Genomic DNA, 16,856 nt, shown 5'->3' on the forward strand with positions numbered 1-16,856 from the left:
TGCAAGGCAGTCAAACACCCTACCATGCAAACACTGTACCCATACACAGAAGCCTTCTGGATGTCCGTCGAGGCATATTTGGCACGATGTTCTGGGTCAAGAGGATCCATACCTCTGGAAAACACACAAACGGTCTGGAATCTCCCATAAGGTTATTCACCGAAGTAAAGGATGTTCATAGCCCATGGCCTTCCTCAGAATTCTTTCAGAGTCCAGTGTGACAGCCTAGATTAACCTAATTCGGTTTCCCTTAAACCTAACTTGACCTTCTTTTCCCCCCAGCTCTGGCTCACATGATGAAACATCTCCAAGGGAAGTTCCGAGCTCTGGGTAACATCGGTGACGTTCTCATGAAGATGAGGAACTACGACGAAGCCGTCAAGGTCTACCAGAAGCAGCTCCTCCTGGCCAAACAGTCGCGGGACAAAGTCCTCGAGGCCTCAGCCTACGGCGCCCTCGGCTTCGCTCATCGCCTCCTCAGGTGCTTCGACAAGGCCCTGGGCTACCACACGCAGGTACGAAGTCTGGTGACTCGCAAGGGTCTTTGTCGTATCCGTGTCTTCAGTGCACGCAAAACAGAAGTTCGGTGGTTGTGGAGATCGTCGGCACCTCTCTAAGTGGTCTGAAAAAATAAGATAAAATAAAATAAAATAATGAAATAAAACAAAGCAAAATAAAATAATAGAATGAAATGATAAAATGAAATAAAATAAAATGATAAAATAAAACAAAGCAAAATATAATTATAAAATAAGATAAAATTAGATAATGAAATAAAACAAAGTAAAATTAAATAAAGTATTAAATCAAATCAAATAAAATTAAAATAGATTAAGCACTTCCCTAGCATTTATGGCTTAATACTACCCCCCGACAGCTTCGGCACTACACCCCTGACGCAAAGTTCAAGTGACTGTACAGTCGGTCAAAGAATTCCTATGTTTTCGAAATATGTTGTCCGTATACTGTTTACGTCGGGGTCTGGTAAATGTTTCACAGCCAGTGCATGAGGTCATAAGGGGTCCGTCCCACTTTGAGATCGATATAATTTCAGGAATTGCCTGATAAGATTTTATTTGTTTATTTATTTATTTATTTATTTTTAACTTTTTTTTTTTCTATTTATTATTATTTTTTTTTTTTTGCGAGTGCTTGTTATTGGTGGGCTGGTTATGGATGGGCATCTTGCACGTTTTGTGCAACCATGCAAGCGACAACGAATATGAATGTTTACGATTACATGTTTTATGCATTAGACGCTTTTGTTCATGTCTCAATTACCACTATCCTACTGTATCTCCCAGTCTATCTAACTCCCATCCCATCAGCCTACCTATCAGCCTAACCACATATCAACCAATCTTCCTATTTAATTACTTAAATATCTACCCACCTAACTACCCACCCTCTCACCCACCTACCTATCCACTAAACTACCTTCCTACCTACCATCCAACCTACCCCTCTACTAGCCTACTGACTCACCAGCCTACCAATATGACTACCTACCTGCCAACCTACTCCTTATCTCCCTACCTACCTCCCTGTCCCCTTGCTTAATTACCTCTCCTCCCTTCCCAACCTACCTACCAAGCCACATTAAAACCTCCTACCAACCTATCCACCTACTTACCTGCCTGGCTGTGTACCTACTGAACCACCTAACAACAGCTTACCTGTTTACCTACTTACGCATCCAGACCCATTCGCACATCACCAAGTAACACTTCTCTCCTCTCTCCCCGACGTCCTCCTTCAGGAGCTGACCATCCGGCAGGAGATGGGCGACATCAAGGGCGAGTGCAAGGCCCACGGGCACCTGGGCGCCGTGCACATGTCCCTCGCCAACTACACCAACGCCATGAAGTGCTACGAAGAGCAGCTGGAACGCGCCAAGGACCTCAAGGTGAGGATGAGGTGCCTGGATGAGGTGCCTGGATGAGGTGCCTGGGTGAGGTACCTGGATGAGCCTGGATGGGGTACCTGGATGAGGTGCCTGGGTGAGGTACCTGGATGAGGTGCCTGGATGAGGTACCTGGATGAGGTACCTGGATGAGGTACCTGGATGAGCTGTGTGCAGCCCAAAAAAAAGGTTGTTACGGAGGGAAGACTTCCCTGAGATCGATAGGGGTTGGAAGGTCGGGGATCTGGATGGGAACGGAAATGAAAAACAGAAATAGGGATGGAGACAGAAATGGGGATGAGGGTGGTTAGAGACGAGGCTGTGGGTGAAGATGGATTTTTAGTCGGTTCAGGAAGGCTGTCTTCACTCGTGTAAAAGTCCTTTTTCATCTCCCAGGACGCAGCGATGGAGGCTCAAGCTTTTGGGAACCTCGGCATCGCAAGACTAAACATGGGCCACTTCGAGGATGCCATCGGCTACCTGGAACAGCAACTGGCGACGCTGGAACAGCTCTCAACCACGACGGCCATCATGGACAAAGGAAGGGCCTTCGGGAACCTCGGGGACTGCTACGATGCTCTCGGAGACTTCGAGGAAGCCATCAAATGTCACGAACAGGTAAGGTTAAGGTCAAAGTTGTGAATATGATTATCTCTACTGACAATAACGATCAATGATATTGTCAATGTTTCTTATATTGGCAGCCATAACCCCTCCCGTGCTTTTAGTATTAAAAACAAACCTTTAAATGTCTCCCTATAATGTTTGGTATTGATAAAATTACTTCATCACTGTCAATAGATATCTAGTGGACACGGGTCGCCTTAAGTCCGCTACTTACGAGACGACATGACGTCAGACTTTGTTTACAAGCTACGAGACGCTTTGTTGCTGTCCTGATCGCAATGCCACCACCAGTTTCCAGCCACCTAAGTAACCCAACTCTCTTCCGTTCCCTTGCAGTATCTCGCCATCGCTCTTAAGACTAAGAGCCCGAGAGACCAAGAGCGAGCGTACAGGGGCCTGGGAAGCTCTCATCGTTGCGTGGGGAACCTGCAGCAAGCTCTGGTGTGCTACGAGAAGCGCCTCGTTGTGTCCCACGAAGTCAACACACCCGCCGCCAGAGGCTCTGCCTACGGCGAGCTCGGCCACATCCACTCCTTGTTGGGCAACTTTGAGCAGGCCATCTCCTGTATGGAACACCAGCTCAACATTGCCAGGTATTCTTTACGTTTCATCATCCTTTTTAGTGGGGGCAAATATCTCGCCCTTTTTCGGCCTTACCTCAACCAAAGATCTGTTATTCTCCATAGGAGATTAAAAAGTAACCCTATAGCACAACTCAGGACTTACATGAAGAGCAGTGACTGGCTATAACAGCAGCTATACGGTGATCGGAAAGAAAATCAGGGATGAGGGAATTGAAAGAGGAATAGCTAACATTTGAGCGTAACTCAGAAGTCAAAGATTTGTACTAAATCTGATGGAGTTCCTCAGGGTCTTGTTATAGGACCACTTCTACTCGTAGTGGATGTGACAAGAATCACGTACTGACATATTTGCTTTTGCTGATGACAAATACTTGTGTGGGATAGGCGATGCTCGCTCAAGTCAACTGGGTATTCATGAAGGTTTAGACAAGCTGCATGATGGTTTAAAGAATGGTTAATTAATTTTAGCCGTGAGATGGGAGGGATAAATGAAAGGATTTTAATTGTAGGTGTGTACTTTAACTCAGGCAGTCCCTTATTAAGAAGACCATTGGTACATATATTTGTGTACCTGTTTATCTGTCTATTAATCTAAATATCTATAATTTTCTATACAAAAGTAATAATGTCATCATGCTCTCGTATCAATCCATTACAACCCTCATGTCATTTAACATACTGCTTTACGTTCTCCAGAGAGCTGGGAGACAAGTTGGGTGAGGCAGAAGCCGCGTGTGGTTTGGGCACAGTCTACCAGCAAATGTGCGAGTACTCGACCGCCCTTCGGTACCACCAACTCGACCTTCGCATCGCCGAGGAGCTGGGCAACCCGGCAGCCCAGGGGCGGGCCCACGGCAACATCAGCGTCGCCTTCGAGTCTCTGGGCAACTTCGAGCAGGCTGTGACTCACGGCGAGCAGCACCTCAGCATCGCTGCTCAGATGAACGACAAGGTGAGGAGATCAGGAACTAAGAACATGTGGCCCCGTTTCGGGGTTAATAGTCTTCTCATCTTAACCTTGCCAATGTTTGTTGAAGGCCCACAAGTTTCCTCTGTCGTCAGATTAAGCAATATTGTCTGAATGCTTACATTAACGTAGAAAAAGAAACTAGATTTAGTGAAAGTGTGTCATTCAATGAGATTGGAGAACGACAAATGAATTGTTGAGCAGCATTAGAGAGTCCGCCAGCATTAGAGATGTTCGCCAAGTTCAGATGAACTGAGTTTAGTTATCTGCAGCTTGCCACGCTACTGTGGACAGCCCCTCCTCGGTGGGTCAACCTTGGAGGAGGACGTCCTAGGAGGCCTGAGAGTGTGCTTTCTTCTTTTGTCACATGCCTGGGAAGATACACTAAGGCTTTCGTGTAAAAGTAGTTTGCTTGTGGAAGGAAGGGGTTGGCCTGGGTTTGGTTATGCATGTGCGTTGTTTGAACGAGGCATCGGGTGAACCTGGCAGGGTGAAACACACGTACTTGTTACTCAGGAAGCCTTACTACTAACTCCCATCTTTGCGGTTCGCCCAGGGATTCTAAACTGGGGTTTTAGGATTTTGTGAGATCAGGTCAGTGCCAACTTCAAGGTCAATTAGCTTTGGGCCAAAGGCTTGGGGTGTGGAACAAATTTTCTGGCTGAATAGCGGGATGCCAAGGTCTAGTTCTGGGGCCAAAATCGCGAAGTATTGACTAGTTTTGGGAGCAAAAGCGTTTGGAGATGTAGAGTCTGTTAGCATAGATAGTTTTGGTACATAAAATCTGACGAATAGTAATAGTTTTGTAAACGAAGGTTCGGCTAATGAAAATAGTTATAACCGAGAAAAATTTGAACTTTTTACTTTAACTTCGTTCTTGTTTTATGTTTGCTAAACTGTGTATTTAGTTTTAATTAGTTGAACTGATATTCGTGTGTCCACTTGTCTTTATATTTAGTTATCATATCCTAATACCTGAGGTTCTGCCTCGTTTATTATCTTCACAAACGTCTGACTCCCTTTGTTCTTCAGGTGGCCAAGACGCTTGCGTACTCCTCGCTGGGTCGCGTGCACCACGCCCTGGGGAACACCACGCAGGCGGTGGCGTACCTCCAGCAGGGTCTCCAGATCGCAGAGCAGCTCTGCCGGCGCGAGGACGAGGCCAAGATCCGTCACCGGCTCGGCATGGCCCTCTGGAGCCACGGCGACCTCGAAGCGGCCCAGACGCAGTTGGATCGCGCTGCGCACCTTCTGGACACCATCCGGAGGGAAGCCAGAGGCTCTCAAGACTACAGACTCTCTCTGTTCGATCTCCAGACTGCCTCCTACCAGGCTCTCCAACGCGTCCTCGTGGGCCTAGGCCGACACGAGGAGGCCCTCCTAGTGGCAGAGAGAGGCAGGACCCGCGCCTTCGTCGACCTCCTCCTCGAGAGGCAGGGTGCCACGTCCTCCACCAGAGCGACGAGGATTGAAGACTCGACGCCCTCGTCGGTGGATCAGATCGTAGAGATCATCAACCGGCAGAAAGCGACCGTCCTCTATTACAGCATTGCGGCCGGGTACCTGTACAGCTGGCTCATCGTTCCAAACAAAGGTGAGTGGACTGGTGGACAGGTGGACCGGTCCACTGGTGGTCCGGTGAGATGGTGGACAGGTGGACCAATGGACCAGTCCACTGGTGGTCCGGTGAGATGGTGGACAGGTGGACCAATGGACCAGTCCACTGGTGGTCCGGTGAGATGGTGGACAGGTGGACCAATGGACCAGTCCACTGGTGGGCTGGTGGGCTGGTGGACAGGTGGACCAATGGACAGGTGGATCAGTGGATTAGTGAGCGAGTAGCAGTGGACCAGTGGACTCTCGGACTGGTGGTCTAGTGGATCGTCCTCACGGCTCCACACTTGGTCTATTCATACATGAAGGTGCTAAATGGCACCGTTGCTTTCAGTGCAAAGATTCACTGCTTTTTTCGCTCTAGGGACACCCTTACGGACTAGAGTCACACATTCGTTTCATGATTGGATACTAATTTTCGCTCTAAGAATGCTGATCATCTTTACCTTTCACCATTCCTCTTTTCTGTCACCCTCCTTATATCTTTTGTTTAACAGTTCTGTGACTCCTCTTCGAATCGATATTGTCCGTATAGATAGAGGTGCTAGCTATCAGTGACAAAATAGATATATTTCTTTGACCCTGATATGAATGAACATTGTACTTATGTTTGGAGTTCTCTTGAAGACATGCACAAACACACATAAATACGTGCGTACATACATGTATATATATATATATATATATATATATATATATATATATATATATATATATATATATATATATGTGTGTGTGTGTGTGTGTGTGTGTGTGTGTGTGTGTGTGTGTGTGTGTGTGTGTGTGTGTGTGTGTGTGTGTGTGTGTGAGTGAGTGTATGGGTGTAAAACATGAGTCTTAGTCAAGAATAATTTTAAACTAAGGTCCCTGTTCTTCTTATTTCCTCAAAATGTCTCAATATATACATTGTGTGTGTGTGTGTGTGTGTGTGTGTGTGTGTGTGTGTGTGTGTGTGTGTGTGTGTGTGTGTGTGTATACACCCGTAGATGATGACCTTCATTCCCGTCTTCTTTTCTTCAGGAATCGTCAAGTTCCACGAGGTGAGCGTGAGCGAAGTGGAGGGCGAAGTGGAGGCCGAGCGCGAAGGTGACTGCGAAGACTCGGTCGGGACTTCGGGGTCTCTTCTGGAGCACTACATCCAATCCGTCCGCGACGCCCTTGGGGTCGAGTGCGGCACCGGGGTGACCCGCGGAGGCGTGGCCAGCGAGACGGAGAGCGAGGCAGGGGACATGTGGAACGCCCATCTGGAAGAACTGGGCGACAAACTCAACCACGAGGCCGATCGGACTGGGTTCCTCCGGATGGTCAACCGGAACCACCTCTTCAACTCCTCGAACTACTCGCTGTCCTCCTTGTTCTCTCTGGGTTCGGTAAGCGGCTCCATAGCTTCCGGGACGGCCTCCAGGCCCGGTTCCACGCGTTCTCGTAGGGTGACGTGGCAAGGACCTTCCTGTCTCCGATCTCTCTACGAACTCCTCATCGCGCCCATTGAGGACCACCTTCCTGACGCCAACGTCTCGAGGGAGCTCATGCTCGTACTGGAGGGCGACCTTTACCTCGTGCCTTTCCCCGTCCTCAAGGGCGTCACCTGCACAGATTATCTCTGCGAGAGGTACTCCCTCCTCGTGGTACCCTCGATCAGCGCCCTCAAGGTCAACCAACGGACGAAGAACAAGCCGAGTGGTGAGCAGACGACGGCGCTGGTCCTCGGGAACCCCAAGCTCCCGAGCGCCGTGACCGACCAGTGGGGCTGGGGCGACATCCCTTACGCCGAGCAGGAAGCCAACATCGTGGCAGAGATGCTCCAGACGAAGGCGCTGACGGGAGCCTGCGCGACAAAGGAGGCCATACTCAGGCTCATACCTCAGGTCGAGTGCATCCACCTGGCCACGCACGTCTCCTGGAAGCTCTCGGCGGTGATCCTCTCCCCCGGCGAGTTCGTGGAGTCGAGGGCATCGAAGAGACTCTCCCACTCCTCCCAACCCGAAGCCATCCACGAGCACCTCGACGACGAAGGGTCTGAGATCGCTTCGACGATCGACCTCCCGGCGCTTTCGGAGTTCCTCCTGACGGCAGCCGATATCCTGAACCTCAAACTCCGGGCGAAGCTGGTCGTGGTGTCTTCCTGCCACACGAGGGACCACCACGGGCGAGCCAATAGCGACGGGGTCGTCGGTCTTACCCGGGCCCTCTTGGCGGCGGGCGCCCAGTGCGTCCTCGTGTCCCTCTGGCCGGTGCCGGATACGGCCGTCAAGATCCTTTTCCGAACTTTCTACTCGTCCCTCCTGCAGGTAAGTCCTGGAGTGAAAACCCGTAGCTCGACCTGAAACATAAAGTGGGTAGATAGATAGTGAATAAATGAATACATAGAATATTGAACAAATAAAGGGATAAAAGTATTTATAGTTAAATGAAATGGACGATCATCTCCACCTCCCTTCTTCTGTGACATGTCCCTCCCTTCTACTCCCAGTGCCATACCCCCAACCCCCTACCCAACCCTCCATACCATTCTCCCCGAAACCCGGCGTTTCTAAAATAAATAAACCAATCAATAAATAGATAAATAAATAAATTGAGGAAACATTAGCATCCTCGTGATCCCTCTTTAGTTTCCCTTGAAGCTCCCTCGATCACAAATAATTATGAACATTTTGTTCTAGTTCTTTCCATTTGTTTTAATGTTTACAATCATCACAGTGAATGGAGCTTTGTGTCAATAGAAGAGATTACATTGTTTGCTTTCAGTCAGATTTGAGGTTGAGTGTCTTTTTATGTAGGTACCAATACATTCTAAAATCCTTCTGTGACCCCCACACTTTGGGGCCTGCCACCCTTAAACAGTGACTAATTCCTCTTAATCTCTCCCGTGCAGGGGGCGCGCGTGAGCCGGGCCCTGTCGGAGGCACAGCAGACAGTGCAGACGACGAAGCATTTCGCCCACCCGGCCAACTGGGCTGGGTTCCTTCTCGTCGGATCTGACATCAAATTGTCCAATAAGGTCAGTTTCAAGAGAGACATTGTTGTTGTGACGGGTGGAATCCTCTTTGTGCTTGAATCGTTTATGCAACATCGGAATTGGTTACAGAAACTAATTTGAGTCGCTGATGTAACATTGGAATTCGTTTCTTATGCGTGTATATGATTCAGATCACTTATGTAATGTTCGAATCAGTTTCAGATGTGTTTATTTTATTCAAACCACATCGGTCTCAAATGTGTGTAGCCTGCATGATTTTAAGTTTTATATAGCATTTCAATTTTAACACAAACCTTCTATTACACAAGAATTCAGTCTGTATTGTTTTCTGTTTGTAAATTAATACATAATCGGTTTAAAATACATTTGATGCCAGTCGTTTATGCAACACATCGATCCAGATTGCGTATATGATTTGTATTATTTATATTCCATTCCCACTCTCATATGAGTTATGCATTTCAGAAGAATTTGATTTGCAGTAATCTGTTTTTTTACTCATATCTAACTCCACCCCCCGACATAAGGCACTAGCCAGAATAAAACTCATTAATTGAGCCACGGGAATGTTTGAATTAAATGATTAACTTTCTTGTCTCCACAAGGACAGAATTACTGTAAACTACAGGTCCAAACAACAACAACAATTGTTACCTTTCTTGTCTCCACAAGAACAGAATTACTGTAAACTACAGGTCCAAACAACAACAACAATTGTTACCTTTCTTGTCTCCACAAGAACAGAATTATTGTAAACAACAGTTCCAAACAACAACAACAACTATTACCTTTCTTGTCTCCACAAGGACAGAATTGTTGTAAACTACAGTTCCAAACAACAACAACAACAACAACAACTGTTACCTTTCTTGTCTCACATTCTCAGCAAGTGTCATCCTAGCAATTGAATTCTCCTGTTCTCCTCCCCAGGTGGCCCTTATGGGCCAGGCCCTCTGCGAGCTCCTGAGGACTCCTGAGAAGTGTCGGGACGCCCTTCGGGTGACGCTGCATCTGGTTAGTATCTTGAGGTTCCAGAAGAGTCAGTTCCGGCCTCTTGTTTGTAGTTGTTTCCTTTGATGGAGGTTTTCTTCGTCAATGAACAAATAGTTTCAGATTCTCGGGTTCCAGTGGATTACAATTGTTGCTCGTCATTTCTGAATGCTATTTTTCATGTGAATGTGTGTACTCTATTAAGACTATTGCACCAACGATGATATATACATAGATATATAATGTATATATGTGTATATATATATATATATATATGTATATATATATATATATATATATACCCATTTAAATATTACTTATACAGTAGGATTTTTAGGTTTATATTTATTAGAATCTTTTGTCATGGAAAAGTCAGACACTATATTTTCTGTTATCAAATTAGCTTAATCTTCTGCTAGGCAAAGAACATCCCTACGACTAAGTTCGTCTGGCTACAGTCAAGTAGAACTCAGTATCATATTGCCCATTAACTTGTGCATGTGTGTGTAATTACCTAGTTGTAGCATACAGGATTTAAGCAATGTTCATGGGGTCCCATCTATCTTTCTCTATTTGTCATACCTTCCCTTAAACTCTTTTATAGTGTTGGTATGTGTGTGTGAGAGAGAGAGAGAGAGAGAGAGAGAGAGATACACTGCTGAGGCTTCAAGTAATGCTTTCTCTTGTGTCACTTCATTCATCCTTTGAAGTATCACTTATCGTATCTCTTCAACCTCATCAAATGATCTCTTGCTCCTCAGTCTATAATCCTCTGAACACTGCCTCCATATGATTCTATTCAGCCGGCGGAAACCCCATCCCACATTCAGTTGGTGAACTGAACTTCCCGTCACACCCATACTGGGTACTGTATACAACAACATCTACCCCCACCAGGTGGAGAAATCCCTCCAACGTATCCACCGCGGTCACCGCAACGCAATGTACACGACACAGAAGTCCATCGAGAACAAAGTGGGCAACGTTATGGGTTGGAAGGACCTCCTTATGAGTGTTGGCTTCAGGTTCGAACCGGCGGCCAACGGCATCCCCAGCAGTGTCTTCTTCCCGCAGAGTGACCCTGGAGAGAGGCTAACACAGTGCTCGGCTAGCCTCCAAGCCCTGCTTGGTGAGTCGTCTAAAGAATATCGGATCACCCCAGACTTCGACAGAGTGACAATTCCTCATGTGGGCTATCCTAGGGTGACAATTCTTCATGTGGGCCATCCTGGGTTTGCGATTCTTCAGTTGTATAAATTAATGGCAATAACCATAACCCTCATTCAACCTAACTTAAGCTAATATTTATTCTACTGTTGATTTTCGGCGTACTGGGGTGGCAATTCTTCAGGTGGGATCTCATGGAATGGCGAATCTTCATGTGGGCGTTCTTGGGTGACAATTCTTTGATATAATAAGAAGTGTCTTTAGGACTCGAAGGCGTCTAACGATCTGTTCTTTGATAGGTCAGGAAGTCTCCTTAGTGATGTCACTCATGATGTGTTCTTTGATATGCTAAGATGTGTATTTAGGAGAACTTAAGGAGTTTAACTCACTATGTGTTAGACCAAGATGTCTCATACATTAGATTCTTCTTGATAACTTGACTGGGCAGTAGGCTAATGTTTCTGTCGTCATCCTTCTTACAGGCCTCTCCCAAACCTCACTCCACGCCGTCTCCAAGCTCCTGGACTCCCCAGAATACACAGAGAACGTCATCGACGTCATGAGGGCCGTCGTCATGCAGCTGTCCTCGAAAGACCTCGAGGCAGAGTCCATCGAAGTCTCCGTCACCGTCAAGCTGTGGAGAGTCGACGGTTGCCACGAACTTCTAGCCTCGCTCGGTAAGTGTGCAGCTTTCTATTAGTTCTAGCCACTGGATATGCAGTGTTTACCTAGAGCTTTGCTTGATAAGTATGTGGCTCTCTTTACTTCTAGCCTCATGCAGTAAAAAGGCAGTCTGGTTTCCTCTACCCTCACCCTGAAAGTCCGCAATAATTTATCTCTAACCTACCTATGTAGCTGGCGTGCTGTCACTTCTTTGACAGGACAAAAGGAGACGGACCCGAAATAACGCTCTACCTCATTTCTTTTCGCCCGCAGGTCTGGACCTGATGGAGGTTGGCCGGAACGAGGTGACGCTACGCACGGGCAAGTCAGCCAACAAGAGGAACATTCAGTTTGCTCACCAGGCCCTCCTGGCACTCTTTGGTGAGTTCTGCAGCTCCTTAGTTACCAAGTTTCCCCTTTCAAAATACTCTTGCCGCCCTCTTTAGCTTTAGATTCAGACTTAAGTTTATTCACATTTTGCAATTTATGGTAAGAGGGAGGGCGGAGGGGGTGGAGTGTATTTAGGGATGGAATGGGTGGGAATAGTTTTATGCCTTTTTCTTTTTGGCTACCTCCCTTGTAAGGGGGAAAAAGCCATGGTATGTATGCATTTTATGGTCACCAGTTTGCCACTATTTCCTTCCTTATGGGCAATATTGCGCTGTTACCGAGAATTTTTTAGGGATTATGGTATTAGATGAGAGATCTGTATCAACTAGTAGGGCGTGGGTACAGCGGGGGTCGTGATTTTTCAAAGTTATAAGAATATCGATGTGTCATCTTAGATGTGCATTTTATGGGATGATCAGTCTTTGCAAAGAAAAGCCCTGTCTTCCGGAGAAAAGTGAGGAGAGAAGACAGAAGAAAATTATGAATGAAACGAGAATACCTTGGTCATGGGCGTATCAGTGCTGTCCCAAAGCGTCAGTAGTGCAGATAGAAAGGGGGCCACTGTCGTAGTGGTTTGTTGAGAATGAACAGAGTATTGTTTATTTCAGCTACTAAGACTGATTGTCCGGCGTTCATCGAGTTGTACGAGATTTAAAGCTTTTTTAATGACAATACACACGAACAAAACATCGAACAAGCTAGTCCCACAACTTTACGTACTTTTTCTTTTTTCTGTTTTACTTTTCTTTCCAGCCATCCTAACCATGGACTCACTGGTCTCCTGCTGGTTTTCCCTACCTATTGTTTATTGTTGTTCGAGACCTTGTCTCCTCATTCGATCTCTCTTTTTTACTCTCGCAGATACCCAAGAAGCTCCCAACAGCCTCAGCGTCGACTCCGGCAGTAGTCTCGAGTCTCTGGCGACAACGGACGACGAGGACGATTCCGTGACGGCTCCCCCTCCACCCCCTCCCCCCTCCCAACCACTCTTTCCCCAGCGCACTGCCCCTCTTCTCTTGGGTCGTGGCGCTTTCTCCAGCTACGTCAGGAACCGCGGAGAGCCTGACGGAGCGCGGGCGTCGACGACGGAGCAGAAGGGGCGAGAAAGCGATGCGGCCTTTACTCCTTCCCCGGTGGACCCTGTATCCAAGTACTCCTCGAGGACCTACCGATCCCCCCACGGAGGCCCACCGAGTGATCTCGGGTCACCGCAACCCTCCCCGCGCCTGTCGCTCACTCTTGCCCACCAGAACAAGATCCGGTCGATGTTCACCTCCAACTCGCCGGCTAGTGACGGCGGTGGCAAGAGACCCGACAGTTCCAGCAGCACCAGCAGTATGACGGACTGGGAAAGTGGCCAAGCCACCGTCCGCCGCCAGCCCCTCCCGAAGCCCTTGGTGGCTTCCAAAGCAAACACAGCCCCAAACAGCCGGGTGAGTGACGTCAGCGCCGGTTTCCACCGACCGGCTCATGTCTCCATCAACAAAAGCAACTCCCAAGCGTCGTCTGGGTTTGAGTCCCAGAGTTCGGACTCAGACTTCGGCCCTCGAAGAACGGGCACCGTCAGGAGCGTGTACACGACCGTGGGCAGTGCTTCCACCCTCAAACTGAGCAAGAACGCGAGCATGGACACTCTTGACCGGCTGAGCGTCCGGACGGAGGTCGGAAAGCCTCTCCTAGCAGGCGCCCGTGGCGGTCGAAGTCGCGACCGTAGCAGCGAGCGCGAGCTGTCGGGACCAGAGACAAGCGAACCCCAGCCCTCCACCTCCAGCGCCGCTGGGCCTAAGCCCGAAGTTCCCGAGAGTCGGCCACCTCCCCAGCGGAAGATGCCTGACCTGAAGCTGGACTCTTCCATCGGGCGGCTCCTGAGACCACGCACGAACCACACGGCGACGATCCACGAGAACGACTCTGTCTACAATTACCGCTCCGGGGACGAGATGTCCATCAAGATGGGCCACATGGGTCACATGGGCCACAAGAGTATCCAGGACCACATCATTGCGACCCAGATGTCCCGGCTCAACCGGGAGATGCCCATCAGTGACGTGTACCACGAGAGGAACCTCGGTCTCGGCTTGGCTCCTCCGCTCTCCAAATTACTCATCTCAGCTGCACAGCCCATCGTGCCCAATGACCACGGGGACACGGAGAGTAAATCGGCATCCGAAGACAGCTATGGCAACTTCGACAAGCTCTCCCTCGCCGACGACAACCAGTTGGCTCTTCCCCCGAAGCCAGACTTCAAGCCCAAACCGCCCCCGATACCACCCAAGAGGCTGGGTCCCAAACCCTGGGTCTCCGCCCACCCACACGTGACCAACGTGGGTGTCAACATCGACAGTCCCAACGGGGCGTCCTCCTCGAGCGTTTCCGAGCTTAGCCGGAGGGACGAAGGAGACGGCCGGTCCATGACCGATTCGCATTATTCCGGGTATTCCCCATCCAGGGGGAGCACAAAGCCCGCCGACCTCGGTTCCTCCGCCACGGGAGGACAACCTCCAAGACCTTTCTACGAACTCAAGAGCGGAGGTCCCGAGCGTGACAGCGAAGCCATAGGGACTCACCCGCCCAGCATTGGTTCCCGTCCCGATGAGCAGCTTCTGCAGACAGTGACCGAACTCCACACGTACGCCGCCTTCAACCCCGCCTACGAACACGACGAATCGATCAGTGTCGGGGCTCGTATAGGTTCGTCCGAGATCGCCGAATACATGGAGCAAGTGCTCGGCACGAGTGAGCCCTCCGAGAACGAACAGTCGGACGAATCGAACGATGTAAAGAGCAAGACGTGTAAGCGGCCGAGTAAACATCCGAGCGTCTGGACTAAGACCAAGACCCATAAACAGTTTTCGCATCACAGCCAGCAGTCATCCTCGTGTTAAGTATGTGCTAAACTCATACTGTGTGTGTGATAGGGTCGTGTTGTGCCAAGGAAAGCAGTGCCAAGTATCAGAGTGCCTACCAGGGATGGGAGGGAGAGGGAGGGGGGATTCGTGCAAAGTGACATTGTATCCATGATGTACATAATGTGTATTTAATGTGAATGCAAGCGACACAACCCATGTGATAACCTATCCAAGCAATTACCTTCCAAGTGCCACTCCTGGACCTGACCTCACGAGTGGAACACTTGACCTGAACAGTGCCAATCCACAGGTGGGCTACAGGTGATTAATGATTCCAAAATGGATATTCCTGCTACTGCAGTTGTGAGCACCTCGTTTGTAGTCTTAAGGAGACACATGCATATACACATAAGCGTCTATCCGCGCTCTTGCACGAACATTCTAATCTCACGCACTCTTCGTTCGAGCTACGAAACTGAGCTACAACAGTGGAGTCCACGACTGTATTATCGGGGCATGAGGTCATCATCCCACGGTGCCAAAGGAAATCCATGCCATCCATAAGCCACGTATAACCTCAGACATTGACTTTAGGTGGAATGAGGAGCGACGACGACTAGGGGTCCTCTGCATAGATGATCGTGTAGCTATGCCCATGGAGGCTTCTGCACATCATCTTGGCCTTGGATTAAAATGTGCTGAAGAACAAAGCAAAGCAAACTTCCTTGCGGAGAAAAAGTGGGTTTGCTTTTGAAACCCATTTTAGTTAACCGAACGCCCATGAATAAAATGTGTCGAGATTTGTTGGCACAGGGGATCAGATTCCTAACTAAAATCATGCAAAGCCTCAGAGAGAGAGAGAGAAGGGATATTGCTTTGTTGCTGAGCACATGCCAATTCTAAGGTTACATGTTTCAACCGTTTCCAGAATCCCATACAGAGGACATGCGCCATATGGTTCTTAGACATGTATTTAGCAGAGAATGTATTTTTATGATTCTGCAGAAGTAAAACGAAGAATGCGTCCTTAACCACACCATTGGTTTCATAATATACAATGTCCGTGAAGTTAAATCATTGTGAAAAATTACGGGATTCTTGCTCTGATGGAAATAAACACAAGAGCAAAATTCAGGAAAACCTATTTTTGTAAAGCTGCAATAGTTCACACATAATGTTCATTCTCCATACTCTTCCTCCACATGAAATAATGAAACATGCAGATGTTCCTGATGGGAACATCTGATGAGACAGACTCTTTTGGTTGGTAGAAGGTTTTTTTCTGCCCTGTAGATAAAAAGAAGAAGAAGAAGAATCATTTCATTATTCATCACATCGTGGGCGCGTTCCTCCTTCGTGCCAACGATGCCCACAGGGATGATCACTGATTTGCACGACTCCCTCCCTTAACAGTAGTTAATGTGTCCAAGCAATTTCCCTTTCAGATTCTGTTTTGCCAAATGCATTATCCATGAGATCCTACGTGTCAAACTCATTTTTCCATGAGATCCTGTGTGTCAAACCTATTCTCCTTTAAGATTCTATATATCAGATATTATGCAATTCTGTGTCAAAACCCATTTTCAGTGAGATCTTGTGTCAAACCCATTCCCCTGTGAGATCTCATGTACTAGACCCATTTTGTGAGATTCTGTGTCAAACACATCATTCAGTGAGATCCTATGTGTCAAAAAAAATTCTCAGTAAGATTGTTGTTGTTATCCTCTGTTTGCCTCAACAAGTGCTGACCGACTTATGTACACTGGTTGTAAATTGTGATATATATTTTTTGTAATATATCGACCTGTATGATATAGAAATGACTTTCCTATGCTTATAATTCATTATCCTTGGGGAGTTGGAAAGACAAAGGTGTTGAAAGCAGAGGGAGAGATAAAGAACATGGGGTAAGTTTGGTGTCTGAAAAAAAATAGAATTCTGGTCTGCGAGGTATCATTACTTTAGTTAAGTGCTAACTTCTTCAGTATGGGAACTACCTGTGACTCAAAACCTGGCCAACTAAATCTGAACTACAATAGAATCAACAGAGTGAAATAAAGGAGTAGTTGACAGCATGTACACAAATCAGTGAAAATGATAACAATATAACATGGTAAGTAAT

General features: G+C 47.7%; 1 protein-coding gene across 1 annotated transcript in view; it reads left to right on the forward strand.

The window, feature by feature from the left end:
* Window positions 1–16,559, forward strand: part of LOC143040093 (tetratricopeptide repeat protein 28) — a 374,508-nt gene extending 357,949 nt beyond the window's left edge. The window contains exons 8-20 of the mRNA XM_076210776.1: window positions 283–515; window positions 1,760–1,906; window positions 2,300–2,521; window positions 2,867–3,123; window positions 3,811–4,066; window positions 5,114–5,675; window positions 6,716–7,986; window positions 8,571–8,696; window positions 9,606–9,689; window positions 10,563–10,794; window positions 11,315–11,509; window positions 11,769–11,876; window positions 12,747–16,559. Of these exons, the coding sequence (XP_076066891.1) occupies window positions 283–515; window positions 1,760–1,906; window positions 2,300–2,521; window positions 2,867–3,123; window positions 3,811–4,066; window positions 5,114–5,675; window positions 6,716–7,986; window positions 8,571–8,696; window positions 9,606–9,689; window positions 10,563–10,794; window positions 11,315–11,509; window positions 11,769–11,876; window positions 12,747–14,770 (5,717 nt within the window). The 3' untranslated portion in view covers window positions 14,771–16,559. The remainder of the gene's footprint in view (window positions 1–282; window positions 516–1,759; window positions 1,907–2,299; window positions 2,522–2,866; window positions 3,124–3,810; window positions 4,067–5,113; window positions 5,676–6,715; window positions 7,987–8,570; window positions 8,697–9,605; window positions 9,690–10,562; window positions 10,795–11,314; window positions 11,510–11,768; window positions 11,877–12,746) is intronic.
* Window positions 16,560–16,856: the final 297 nt, after the last annotated feature.

The sequence above is a fragment of the Oratosquilla oratoria genome, chromosome 27, assembly GCF_046742065.1.
Source record: "Oratosquilla oratoria isolate Oo_2021 chromosome 27, ASM4674206v1, whole genome shotgun sequence".
NCBI classification, from domain to species: Eukaryota; Metazoa; Arthropoda; class Malacostraca; order Stomatopoda; family Squillidae; genus Oratosquilla; species Oratosquilla oratoria.